General features: G+C 42.8%; 1 protein-coding gene across 1 annotated transcript in view; it reads left to right on the top strand.

The window, feature by feature from the left end:
• Positions 1 to 14,656, top strand: part of Ca10 (carbonic anhydrase 10) — a 473,335-nt gene that overhangs the window by 369,379 nt on the left and 89,300 nt on the right. Inside the window, exon 4 of the mRNA XM_076871139.1 lies at positions 1,604 to 1,789. Within this exon, the coding sequence (XP_076727254.1) occupies positions 1,604 to 1,789 (186 nt within the window). The remainder of the gene's footprint in view (positions 1 to 1,603; positions 1,790 to 14,656) is intronic.

The raw sequence follows: 14,656 nt of genomic DNA, 5'->3' as shown, positions 1-14,656 counted from the left end.
TGGGTTGGCTCTTCTCCTTGTGGTCTCATCCCCTAGCCTACTAGCCCAGGTTTACTTGCATGATACTCTCAAGTTTCCAAGATGGTGCCTGGAAGCATGGAAGGCCTCTAAAAGCCTCTCAGAGCTAGCACATTGCAGCTGCTACGTGCTATCGGCCAAAGTCAGCAATAAGACCAGCCCAGACTCAAAGGCACAGAAAAAGACATTGTGAGACAGGGGTAGAATTAAGGATTTTTGTAAACTGCACATAATCCCCCAGGGACCCTGGTTAACACAGGATTCACTCAGTAGCTGCACCACATTTACATTTCCACATGATGTCCTTGGTTGATATAGCATAGGAAGAGAGAGACTATAGAAGTGTGCATAAACTTTTCATGATTTCAGCCCGGAAGTGACACTTGGGATGTCTCACAGCCCATGGCCAACATTAGTCACATGGGCTCCACCTAACAGTAAGGTGGTTGAAAGAAAATGAATCAGTGGAGGGCTTGGTGAGCAATCCAAGAACTAAAATAACCAATCAATCACAAGGTCAGGGTCAGAAAGTAGACAGGCAGGTAAAAGTGAATGCCACAGAGCAGAAATATAAAGACACATCTAAGGAAGGAATCAGAAGTTAGGAGAAACCCTTAAGGACTCTCTTGCACAGAAAACTGGGAGTAAGCAGGAAGAGAAGCCACGTAGTTCAGCATCCAATAACCCAGAAGCATCCCATCTAGACTCATTCAAAGTCTCCCCTAAGCTCCAGACCTTGCTCCAAGGGCTAAGTCAACCCAGGAGAGAAAGGAAGTAGAGTCCCAGATAGGAACCATGTTCTAGAATCAGTCATCAGGAAGTGCTAAGGTCATATTCCAGAAAATGAAGCTGATCACCAAGTCCAAAGAGAAAAGAAAGAAGGCAAAAGAACACAGAGCGGCGAGCATAGCAGTTTAAAGGGATCAAAGCAAGACGGGAATCAGGGATATAGAATTAATCCAGGGCTGGGTAAAACGGGAAACTTGTATGACCCTCTAGTTTGGCTGGTAGCCTGAGGAGAGATCAGAGTTATCCTGTGCAATGTCTGATGGCAGCAGCAGGACAGGGATCTAACTAAAACACAGGACCGGACCCCTGAGACCAGACGCACAGCGCTTCCTTCTCCCACCACAGCCTTTGCTCCTAGTCGTCTCTTCTGACTTCCTTGTCTCTCATCTATTCTTGACATCTCTCCCTGCTAATTGCTTTCTCCAATTTCTCACACCTGAGATTTTTGAAACTTTACAGAATCTCTGCCTTCCAAACAATTATGGTAAGAGGGACAAGTTATCTGTTTATAACGTCCTATGTACAGAATATTAGTCGCAGTTGGTGAAGTCACCTTTGAGTTTCCAACCTCAAATTCCTAAATGGCAATGTGGTTTACGCTTCACGGGAATACCTTAGAAGCCAGGTAGGGCAGGGATGTATATCTGGGAAGGCTGCCATTTCCTACTTCACTTGTGGATTTAGCCTAATGCCTTCTGATCAGAAGAAGGAAAAAGGCATCGGTCTACACACCATGCTGGGTTTGGGGCACAGTGGAAGGACAGCCTTGCCTGATCTCTCTGCCTTTGCCTTGCAGGTCAGTGGGACTATGTACAACACTGGAAGACATGTGTCCCTCCGCCTGGACAAGGAGCACTTGGTCAACATATCAGGAGGTCCCATGACGTACAGCCATCGGCTGGAGGAGATCCGGCTACACTTTGGGAGTGAGGACAGCCAAGGGTCGGAGCATCTCCTCAATGGACAGGCCTTCTCTGGGGAGGTAGGTAGGTCGTCAGACTACCAAGGTCAAGTGCCAGTTCATGAGGTTTGGTGCCTATTTACTTCCATGGTGGAATAACAGATGGGAAGATTTCCCTTGAATCTGTGAAACGAGAAGGTCTCTGTCTCCTTTCTCCATCTGTCTTTTGCATGTTGGTGTGGAAGTCTATAACCAGCTCCTGATATCTCCCAGGGAATGAAACAGTAAAACTGAGCATTATCTTGTGAGACATTGGTGCAGGTCTCTTAAGACTCGTGTCCTATTATATCTCCAGGGCATTATTTGACCCCAAATCCTCACCCCTCACTACCCATCTGAACCCATCAGCCCCTTGTGTGCCACATATGATGGTGCAGATTTTGTAATTCTCCCTTCTGCTAGAATAGGTTTTATTTGCTCAAAACTATAACATACTGTGAAATAAATGTCAGGCAACTAAATGGTTTGTCTGAGAATCTGCAGAATGGAAATGTCATCATATGCCACCATTAACAGTAAGTGTCACTGTGTGCCACCATCTACCCAGACAAAACTCAGGCCACAGCAGTAAACCCAACCATGGCTTCAATTATAGAACGGGAACTAAAGTTTAAACAGACTTCATCTGTGACGTGACACTCGACAAACAGGGTGTAGCTAATTTTGACCTGATTATACTTAAGGGTGGTTATCAACTAGGGATCAGGGGTCCTCATATGCCCAAATGCCCTGTACTCATGACAAGAAGGATTTGAAATTGCAGAAGTATGTATACCACTAAGGCTCTTTGTTTTGTTGTTGTTGTTGTTTGTTTGCTTGTTTGTTTTTTTTAATCCAGGTCATGTTTAAACCTGACTGGCATTATTTTTAACGTGGTAGGGTCATACACCGAGAAACAGACCCACAACTTGAAGGAGTCCGTTGGCCAGATTTTGATGTGTGTTTAAAACGTAACAACTAAGAGAGTCTGCCTGGGGACTCAGCTAGTTACCAGGGATACAGGGATTTTTAAAAGAAAAAGAGAGGAAAAAAAAAGAGCTCCTACCACATAGGAGTTCAAAGAGTGCTATATTCAAATCATTAAAGTATAATGTCATGCTGTAATAGAACTGTACAAAGACCTTGGCATACTCAAAGGAAGAAGTGACAAATTTCACTTGAAGGGGTTAGAAGAAGCTTCACAGAGGAGTTGCCCTTTGAACTGGGCTCTGAAGAGAGGCAATGAAGAGCAATTTTAAGAGCATCAGCTTTGGAGTCAAAGGACCTGGGTTTGTAGCTCCTGCTTTGAAACATACTAACCGTGTTATCTTGGGGTATTACTTAGGCCTTCTAAGGCACAATTTTGACATCTCTCGAGGTTATTTTAAAATTTAAGTGAGATTTCAAATGTAAGGAGCATTGGAAGTATTTGGTTGATAAGACAAAAAAAAAAAAAAAAAACAGAAGATGAAGCAGGAAATGAGGGATAGCATAAGAAAAGGCCAGAGGCATGTCAGGGGCACTGTGTGTTGGAGAAGCTGCATGCAGATTTCATCTAGCATTTTATCTGGGATCTATTAGTAATGGCTGCATGGACAATGGGGTTAAGCAGGAGTATGAGTTTCCCTTCTCCATCTATTGGGGGAGGAAAAAATCTAGAATTGATTAGAGATGTCTGCAAAGGCCATGTATTGGAAAATCCGGGGTGTGGCAGGGCATATGATAAAAACAGGGCAAAAACTCCCAATTTGAACATAACTGGGGACTATCAGTCTGAATTAGAAAACATTCAAAGTTAGACAAACTCTTCCTTTTGAAGATGTAGATTACTTTAACATTCGTATTTATTTTAACTGTTGGTTTAGTGCCTCACTCACTTGTCTGCTGTTATTCCTTTGTTTTTCTCCCTCACTGGACTGTCCTTTCCTGGTGCCTGGCCACCATCACAACACTGTCTCAGAGTGGAAGTATTTCTACTGTTTAAATTAGGAGTGAAAATATAGATGGGTTCTAGGCTAAAATCTTTACATTGTAGAGTTCTTTGTATCACTTACTTCTTCCATATGTCATAAGGGTGTTTTGTGACTTTGTACATGAACAGGTTACAATTTTGGACTAAATAAGTGCTCCCGGAATCCTTAAGGGAAGCACAGAAATTTGATCTCTTAGGGTATTTATTTTTCCAGACCTCCCCCCAGACCCCAGAGATCAGGTAACCCTAAGAATCTGCATTTTTTCAAAAGTTCCCAGGAGAGCCTAAGACTCTGTGTAGGAAGTGCTCCCTCAAGAGGACATGAAGTGCTCTCAATGAAGAAAGCCTTCAATGAAGAATGCCTTTAAAAGGAGTAGCAAATAAATACTGAGAACTGGGAGGCCCTGTGTCTGGGTCCTTCCCCAACCCAGCTGAGTCAGAATCTCAGGGAACTGGGGTCCAGGTAGAGTTTTTTTGTAAAGCTTTCCCCAAGAGGTTTTGGTTAGCAACTTCTATGTCAATTCCAGGACAAGCTCTGCCTGAATTACACCAGTTTTCTAAAGAAGACTTAAAGAATAAAACCTTACTGTACAAAAAAAAGAGAGAGAAAGGAGGGGGAAGGGAGCACACACAGGTAATTGCTTCCTGGAAATAGCAAGCTACAGTGCTTTCTGAACTGACTGGACTTGGGGAGCAGCTTCCCCATGGACTCACCCATTGTTCCAAGGCAGGTTTGGGCATCAGCCTCAGCGTAAGTAGAGTTAGACCTTGCTGAGCAGACCACATCAGGTGTAGCACATGTCTTTCCAAGCCCCTCAATATGAGGTGTCTGTAGAAAAACGGGGTGTATATTTCAGTGCAAGGAACCAGAATTTTGAAGGCTCTAAAAAATGCCATATGGCAGATCATTGGAAAAGCAACTGGCCAATTGAGCCCCTTAAAGGGGCCCTAGTGACCAAGAAATGCTTAGCTTTTTTTTTTTTTTTTCTTCAGCATGAGGGAAGAGACTTAGAGCCAATGGGTAGAAGCTATAGAAAAATGGAGTTTAGCTAAATATATGTTCTATCAATGAAGGCCAGCCATCAATGAAATGAATTTGCTTCTGGAAAACAGAGAATTGCCATTGTGGGAATTACTGAGTATTGAACAGAACCTGGTGTCTTCACACAAGCGGGTGAATTTCTATTCATGAAATTCTACACGATCTGTGATTTTCCCATAGATATTTCCTCCGATGATGTTCTACCGAGGGTTCACCTCAGGAAAAAGAAAAATACATGTCACGCCATAGCTTCACTTTTTACTTTTACTTTGTGCTCCCTTTGAAGCCACTTGGGTCTCTATTTCTGGCTCTCCTCTGAGAGGACCCAAGTAGACACTTCCCACAACAAAGTGTGTGTTTATGTCATTGACAGTGAAGAATCACATTGCCATCTGCCCCATCTATCATCGCTGATGGTGATAAGTCAATTAATGGTAGCCATCTTCCTTAGCATAGTGCAATAGTTGTTATCTGAAGAGCTGGAGATTAATTGCAGTCTTGTCTAGTGAGGTTATTATAATTGATGGTAATCATTTGCTTTGTTTTATAAAGCTGCATGGATGTACGACACAGTCAGCAACTGCACTTTTATAAAAATTATTCATGTCCTACATGGAGAACTCCTGGGTGCCTTGTTGGGGGTGGGTGATAAATGAGCATATTCAGGGATTCAAATGTCTCAATTTTTTTAAAGGCAAAAATTAACTGTTTTTAATAAGTAAAACCCTTAGCTTGCTAATCATGTCTAAGTGCTCAGATTAATATCCAGTATAAAGTAGGGTATTTATGAAAAGAAACAAATACATTTAACCAGGCAAAAGATCATATTGGAAAAGAAGCGTGCCTGTGGATTAAGTTGCAATAGCGAGACTAGACAAGAACAAAATCTTTCTTATTTGGGAGAAATTTGGACAAATTCATTTTCAAAACCTTTAAGTTCTTCTTTTCAAAGGGATAAAGGGTACCCTGAGATTTGCACCAGCCCCTCCACAGGCTGTCTGTGGCCTGATCCTTTTTTTTTTATTTTTTCCACTCTTTGCATGACTACTGTACTGTGTGATTGGCTCTGAGCAAGGCCAGAGTCCAGCTTCTACTCAGAGAAGCCTACAGTGTATTGAGAGCTGTGTATGATGACGGACAACATCCTGTGAGTATAGTTGAGGTTTATTCTGGAAGAGGATTATGAAATAACTCTCTTTGAATTATAATAAGAGAGAATGGGCCAGGGGCAATGGCACACTCCTGTAATCCCAGCAACTCAGGAGGCTGAGGAAGAAGGATTACAAGCTCAAGACCAGCCCCGGCAACTTAGTGAGGCCCTAAGCAACTTAGTGAGACCCTGTCTCCCAAAAAATAAATAAATAAATAAAAAGGGCAGGGGATAAGACTCAGTGGTGAAGCACCCCTGGGTTCCATCCCTAGTAATGAGAGAGACAGACAGACAGACACTGAGGGAGAGAGGGAATGTGTAGAGCAGCTCACCTGTGGCTCCTTCTGAAGGTAGAGTGGAGGCAGTTGACCTTTCTAGGTCACAGCCTCTGGAACCTTTGATCCTGCTCAAAACACATTTGAGGAAGGGTGGTTAAAGGTCATGTGTAAAATAGGGGTTTCTTCTTCTTTTTTTATAGCTTGAATCAGAAAAGATAGAACATCTATCTCAGAATTAATAACTAAAACTGAAAACCACAAAATTTAGGCCTCGTCTTCTTCAAGGAAACAATTATTTGCATCCTTTTCCCTAAAGCAATACGAAACTATAGGATAAGCAAATAACACCAAGTTGGATTTAAGTGTGTGTGGGTGTGAACAGTGGTGGGGGATGGGGGGAGCACCAACAGAGAACCAGGGCCCAGGAGTCCCAGGGAATAAAAAGGAGGAGGAAGAGGAGGAGGAGGAGGAGAGAGAGGAGAAGAGAAGCAGGTAGAGGAGGAGGAGCAGCAGCAATAGACAGCCTTGGAGACCATGAGTGGCCTGCAAAGGCCAAAATATTTCCTACCTGGTCTTTTACATAAAAGTTTTGCCAACCCCAATCTATGATGTTACCCATCAGAGTAGATCTTGTAACTGTTGATTCTCATTCTATCAGAACCCTAGTTCCCTGCTGATGGGGATTTTATCTTGATCATCACTCTATGCCCATCTCCTCCTACATTGTCTGGCACACAAAAGCCAATAAATGTTGACCACATGAAGGAATGAATGATTTTGGTGACCCTCTCAGTGTAAGAGCTATTCATCTTTGTGTGCCATGCACCTAGCACAGTGCCTTACATACAGTAACCGCTCAAGTGATGCTTGTGGAGTGAATCATTGGATTGCTGAATCAACAACTCAACCAATAGTGTCCCAGGAACAAAAACCTTACAAACTTTTTTTTTCCCCTGAAATTCTGAGGTGTGTTGCATTCATTGACTACACAGAATATATACCACCCCATTTAAGTGAAAGTTGGATTGCTTTGATAAAAGATGCCCAAAGCATCACATTCCCCCAGAAACAGGAAAAGAGAAAAAAGGGATTTAGTTCATCATTACCACTAAGACTTCTTCTAGGATTTCTCTAAGAAAGAAGTAAGCTTTGTGAAGTTCAAAATATATTTATAAAACTCAAACCAGGCTCTACCCTAAATATGATGGAAGGCACCAAATGATGAAATAATTAAGGGTCACCTGAAGGGATTTCAGATTCACTAGAGGGACAAGGCAAAGACTTGAGTCGGCCCATTACTGTGCAGCACAATCCAGAACTTGCCCAGCTAGGTCCATAGGTGGCTGCAAAAATCTCACTGCCAACATCTGGTCACTGTTCACACGCTTCATGATTGACCTTCATTCATTTGTCCCGTTAACAGATACTGATTATCTACTATGTGCTGCAAGTGAATACAACAGATAAAAATCCCTACCCTTCAAGTCTTTACAGACAGATAATAATAATAAACATAATAAATGAATGCGTTTATGTGTTCAGAATATGGTAAACGCTCTGGGGACAAAAACAGAGTCAAGCAGGGGTAACAGAGACTGGTGAATAGAAGTACTGTTATGAGTTTAAATTGGGAGGCCAGAGTCGATCTCATGGAGAGGATGGCATCTGTGAGCTGGCCGGGAGGACGTCCAGGGGAAGGACATCTCAGGCAGTGCCAGCGGCCAGCACGATGGCCCTGGAGTGGGAGAGAAGAGAGAAGCAGCTCAGGCATGAGGTCAGAAGGTAGGAGCAGGGCCAGGGGCTGCTGCTGCAATACACGGGGGTCCTCTCTGCATGGGCTTTGCATAGACTTTAGCTTTTACGATGAATCAATCCCAAAGCACGTGGACATAAATTCTCCTATTTAATCAATAAACACAAGCTCAATGAGGCTGCTGTTAACGTTATCTCCTTTGTACCTGGGGGAAATAGGGCCCAAGACAATGAATGACCAAGGTCGGACTTAACTCAGGTCTTCTGATTCACAGCACTGTTTAATGGAGGCCAGGGTTTATCCCTAAACCCCACACTAATAATTATTTGCTGCAGCTGGGCCCCAGCACGGTGGGAAAATCCAAAGACCAACCAGCCACAGGGCCTGCCTTTAAGGAGTCTATGATCCAACAGAGGATCCTGTTGGCCCAGTCACCCTGTTCACTCCCATTGGTCCCAGAATACTTTTTAATATCTTCCTCTATACCTAATGGGCTCTAGATAAATATTGCTGAACAAAGAGATTGAATGAGTAAATGAAGACCATTTAAAAGACGGGAGCTTTCGACGTGCCTAAACTATGCCCAGCGAATCACGAACGAAATTTTATAGTCGTAATGACAAACCTAATCAAGTTAATGTCAATATTAACAGAAGTTCTAGAATTTTTATGTTAAATTATTCACAAAATTCAAGGTAAGTGAATTCTTCAGGGTACCTGGGAGGAGCAATGGAATCATTTTGGAGCTAGTAGGCTAGGATAATTCATTTAGATTCTTCATGTCAGCCCTGGAATTACTCCCAGGACCCAACTAGGGAGCTTGTTTTTTTTGCCAATGCTAAAAGCCAACACTCTGGATTCTGGTCCCACCCTGAGCGAGCAAGCTGGCCTTGGAGAAGCAGAGCAAACAGGGGTCAGGAGTCCAGATGGTGGTCATGCACGCTGTAAACACAACAGCAGTGGATGGTGACTGTGATCCATGGATAGGGAGTTTTCCCTCTGGAAATTGTCGTGATGACTTTTGGAAAGGACAGGCCACTATAGCTCCCTGCACTGCCAATTTTAAATGGACACAGCAGGGCGGCCTCAGAGTGACGATATTGCATTTGAACACAGCCTGCTGAGGTCAATTCACCATCCCGTGGACTCCATCCTAACCTGAGTCATGCCTCTGGTCTGGTCCCACCAGGGTGGCATGATGACAGCCACCATCCTCCTCCTGTGTCCTCTGACCTTCCTTCCCCATGGTGTTTCTGATAAAGCCTGGACGGAGGCGTTACATGGCAAAGATAATGTTCCAGACAGGAACTAGCCGGAAATTGATAGGATTCAGCCTTAGACCTAACTGTCACCATGGAGACCATCAGTCACCCCTTTGCAAGTGATGAATGAGGACTTCATTTATCAGTAGCCGTGACACTGCCATTGAAGGGATGAGTCCTACTCACAACAGTCCAGTGAACTTAACTGCATTTTCAAAACTGTTTTCCAAAGCCACGGGAATAAAATCAATTGGCAAAGAAGGTCTTAAATAAGAATGACCTACTCGCTGCTACTCTGACCTCTGTCAGCAGTTCGTGAAAACTTGCAGAGGCTCCACGAGAGCTCGCATTTCCCACTTCCAGATACAGACCCAGACTGGGAAAGAATAAATCTACTAGAAACTTCCATCTCAGATGCACTTTTGAGATTATCTCTTCCAACACACTTCCTGTATGAACAAAGGAAAAATCAAAAGTCAAAAGGACAAAGGCCTGAGGTCACTGAGATGGAGTGGCAGAATTGGGATCAGAACCTCCATTGCCTCTTAGTTTGGGATTTTTAATTTAAAATTCTGTAAAATCCCAGGATTCAAAAGTCCCTTTTGGTCATTTGGTTTACAGGACAGCCTGCAGCCCAAGCATCAGATTTCCTATATGAGTGAGCAGATGCCTGTCACAAGGGCTTTTATGGAGTCAGCTTCAAAACAGCAAAGACTTTGGCCAGTTACTTTACAAACATGAGCAGGATGAGTGTCCGTGAGGAAATAGATCTTAAGAGTGCCAAAGTGCCCCTCCAAAAAAAAAAAGATCAGCAATTGAGGGCGAGCCGTTATGGTGCCTGATTGCAAGAAATGTGAAAATTAAAGATTGGGAGACTAAAAATGGAAAGTGTAATGCCTTAAAGATCCTTCTTTGGTCTCAATATGGAAAAGCAATCAAACTATTGTGTTAAGAACCTAAGGATAGAAGCGATATTTCTGGGCCATTTGAACCCTCCTACCCACGTAACCCTAAGAACGTCCAGAACAGCTCTATAATATTAAATATAAGTAATCTAGATAATAATATTGCAAAATTAAATCATTAGGTGTCTAGCCACGTGCGGGAGGTGCTGCTATACAGTTCAACATAAAGCCATTTAAAACTCCCAGATTCATTTGCTCTGACATATCGATAAACTTCTGCTGAAACAAAGCTAATCGTCTCTATGGTGCCAACTTAATTGCTCGCCAGTTGACAGATAATAAACAGACCTGAGGATTAAAATATGAACTAATTACTGTACTCAATTCCATTTACTTGATTTCATGTTCCATTAATTTTTTGCATCATTTCTGGTGGAAGCCTTAGATTTATGGTTACCCCAAAATGAATTATGCCACTTAGTTGCCTGTGGCATGCTCGTGTTCAGAATCGGTTGGAAAGGGCAGAATTCTGGGCAGTAAATATTTAGCAGAAGCACCTAGGATACAGTAAGTGAAGGTAATTATCCATTCCCAAATACCAGCCAGAGTCAGCCTCTATAAATCTATCCCCATCTCAGCACTAAAAGGGCACAGTAGGATTACTCTCATGATTATTCATTGGATCTGCTTGTTAGAGGCAGTCTCCAAAAGCAGTGGTTGCTTTGGCTGGAAGGGGACTCGAGGGAAGCAAGACTAGCACCTTGAGGGGAAAGGGCATTGGCCTAACAGTCGGTCACTGGGGCCATCAGACAGAGGGCAACATTTTAGACTTTCTGGATTCAAGAGCCCTCACTTGTCACTTGCGACCTGTGTGATCTTGGTAAAAGGAAAGTTGGGTAAATCATTTCACCTTTTTGAGTCTTTTTTAAACTGTGAGATGGGGCCAATCTTGTGGGTCCTATATGTGTTACCGGATAATTATGTAATGCAAGAAAAGTAAATGAATAGCCCTCCTAGGGCAGAGCATTTTAAGACATAAAGTGCCCAACAAGTCAATTATTGGTCTGCCTTTTAAACATTAAAACTCAGTCCAAACCCCTTACAGATAAGATCTATTAGCATCAGCACAATGAATTAATCAGTACTACCATCAGCTGTAATTTACTGTACACATACTATATCTCAGGGTCTTATCACACCCAATCCTTACAATAAAATTGTGAGCTAGCACTCATTAGCACCATAGTGTAGATGAAGGAAAGAAATGTGGAGACTGTAGTCACATGGCTGCTACAGGAAAGAGCTAAAATCTGAAGCCAGGTATCTGATCCCAGTTATACACCCAAGAGACCTTAACCCAGTCACCTGACCTCTCTGGGTACCTGATCTCATAAGCCCATTTTCTCTAATCCTAAGTGCCCTGTTCTGCTACCCGAGATGATCTTTCAGCTCCTCTTCACTTTGCTTTAAAAACATTTTTCTCTGACTGTAAAGTGAGACCGGAGCCTGTTTCTCCAAGCAGCAGAATAATGGCATGAAATATGACACAGCATCACTTGTTCTTGCTCAGGATGGGAGCCTCGTTCTCCTTCCCCACCCAGCTGGACAGCAATCAGGATGTTACCCACAGATAGACATTCATGTTTTTTTTTTTTTTAAATCTCTCTTCTTAAAAATATAAATGCAAGTTATTGTATATCTGTAAATTTGTGCATGAACGCATCTATCTGCACCCCCTCTGCAAAATAAGAAAAACTGTATTCCTTAGTCTCAGGGGTAGCTGGGGTGAATACATTTTCTTGCTTTGAATCTATTTGCTGAGCTAGAAATTTCTGGATTTGGCCTTGAAAATGAATCCTGCAGGAGCTATTTGGCAAAATGAGCTTAGCCAGGGGTTTTAAATCACACTCCCAGCCAGGAAAGGGAGGAAGGCCCTGGGATCACAGATACCTGCTTCAGGACCTGGTGCCCCTGCATCAGTTTTTCAAAGCAAATCATTGTGTCTGCTTCAGCAAAGACTAAAACTGTGTATGGACCCAATGGCTACCCCAGAACAGCTGCTGTGTCCATAAGGTCCTTGGTGGGAGTAAAGCATTTTCTGCCCACTGCACCAGCCTCTTTAGGACTGATGGGTTCCCCTGGCCCAGAGGAGGAGCTGTGGCCTCTGTGCATGAGCAGATGTTAATGGTTCAGGTGAGAACTGGTGGAGTTATTTATTCCTGTGTTTGAATCCGGGCTCCATCACTTACCCGTTGTGACCTTGGGCAAGTGACTGAAACTCTTAGTGCTTTATTAATGAGTTTCCTTATTAATAAGATGAGACAAATAATGATGCCTAAGCTATAGAGTGGTTCTCCCCAGCTTTAGTGAAGTTAGTTTACATACTAAAAAATTCAGCAGTTTTAACCCATTAAGTCCCAAATTTTCAGTGCTGTGAATATTTCAATGAAACTAACACAGGTGCATTAAAGGAGGTTGGAAATCACAATCTATAGCTCATTATATAATTTATTGTCATCAATAATATTAGTGAGACCATTAATACTAATGGATATTAATTATCACTAAATAAAATTCACCTATTACTTTTCTCAGAGGAACTCTAAAAACATAAATATTAATTTCAAAGTTACCAATAAGTGGTATATTTGTTGCTCAATTTAAGTTTTTTAGATGTTCCATAAATGAGACAAGAGGACATAATGGGTTAACTGTCCCATTTGATGTGGTTTCACAAATGCAGTCATGTGAAGACCATCACAATGAACTGGAATACTTCCATTCCTCCAAAAAGTTCCCATGTGATCCTCTGCCATCCATCCAACTCCCAACCTTAACCCCTGGTAACCCTTGATCTGCAATCACAGTAGATTTGCCTTTTTTGAATTTCAATCAATGGGCTTATCTATTATCTCTTCCCTCCTTTCTTTATCTTCAAATTTATTTTTGAAGTTACAAGAAAATTACACAGCAAAATTATTTTTTCTTTGGGAGTACAGTTCTCTGAATTTTAATGGTGTATAGAATTGGATAACCAACATCGTAATCAGAATTAGAAATAGTTCTACCCTCCAGGGTTTTTTTTTTTTTTTTAATATTTTTAGTTGTAGATTTTCACGATACCTTTATGTTGTTTATTTAGTTTTTTTTATGTGGTGCTGGGAATTGAACCCAGTGCCTTACGTGTGCTAGGCAAGCTCTATACCACTGAGCCACAACCCCAGCCCCCTCCAAGGTTGTTTTAAGGATAAAGAGGAACAATATATGGAAAGTGCTCAGAACAGTATATGGCACACAGTGAGTACACAAAAGGTGCCAGTTTTAGTTAGCACTGGCGTACTTCTTTGAGCTTTCTCTTCTAGAGTCAGCATTTCTATCCTCCATCCACTTCTAACAGGAACCCAGAGTGGCCTCCAAGCAGGAAGTGAGATTCTTACAAACTGCATCCTTTGTTCCAAATGCCCTTACTCTAGGAATCTGGGTCCAAAGCCCTTTGCTGATTGCCATCTTCTTATCAATGTCAATGCTGCCTGCAGGCGTGCTAGCACTTTCTTCTTTGCAAATGGCACCATTCCTAGCCTGGTGTCTTTGTCCTCGGCAGGACTATGGCTTAGCCTAATACTAGCTGCTAGTGCTTTGCACGTATCCCCTTCAAAATTCAGACATTGGGGCTGGGGATGTGGTTCAAGCGGTAGCGAGCTCGCCTGGCATGCGTGGAGCCCGGGCTTGATCCTCAGCACCACATACAAACAAAGATGTTGTGCCCGCCGAAAACTAAAAAATAAATATTAAAAAAAAATTCTGTCTCTCACTCTCTCTTTAAAAAAAAAAAAAAAAAAAAAAAATTCAGACATTGCCAATGTGATGGTACTGAGAGCTGGGGCTTAAGAGGTGATTAGGCCCTGAGGTTATTAATGCCCTTATAAAAATGGCTCCATGGCTCCTCCCACCTTCAGCCTTGTGAAAATACAGTATCCCTCCCCTCCAGAGGTTGCAGTCCTCAGACAGCTGCCTTGACCCTGGACTTCCCACCCTCCAGAACTATAAGAAATTAATTTCTGTTTTTTCTATATATCAGAATTGCTCTGAAATTCTATCAGAGCAGCACAAATGAAGACTCTTCCTCACTGTTTAGGCCCCTGCTAGCCGCAGCTTGGATTGGTGGGGAAGGCTCATCAGTTTGAGGTCCTGCAAGGAAATGCCCTCCCCATTCCAGCCTCCAGGTGGCGCCCTTCCCCATCCCCACATGGGGACTCATTCTTGCGCAGAGAACCTGCACCTGGGATATTTCCCATGTCCTGTGAGTCCAGCTGTGAGATAGGCTACTCACCTGTCCTGGTTTGCCTGAGACAGTCCAGGTTGATGCAGTTAGGGCTGATGTAATCTCAAAAGTGCCCTGAGTCTAGATGACCTTAGTCAAGACACTTGACCTCTGTGGATCTTCTTTCCCTCATCCAGAAGACAAAAGCATTAGCATAGCTCACTCAGGACCCTGCCAGTACCAGGTGGCCTAGGGAAGGAAAAATCATGCATAGTTTTATCGTCAC

Source organism: Callospermophilus lateralis, chromosome 11 (genome assembly GCF_048772815.1).
Source record: "Callospermophilus lateralis isolate mCalLat2 chromosome 11, mCalLat2.hap1, whole genome shotgun sequence".
Taxonomy (NCBI): domain Eukaryota; kingdom Metazoa; phylum Chordata; class Mammalia; order Rodentia; family Sciuridae; genus Callospermophilus; species Callospermophilus lateralis.
This window is presented reverse-complemented; position numbering and strand designations above follow the sequence as displayed.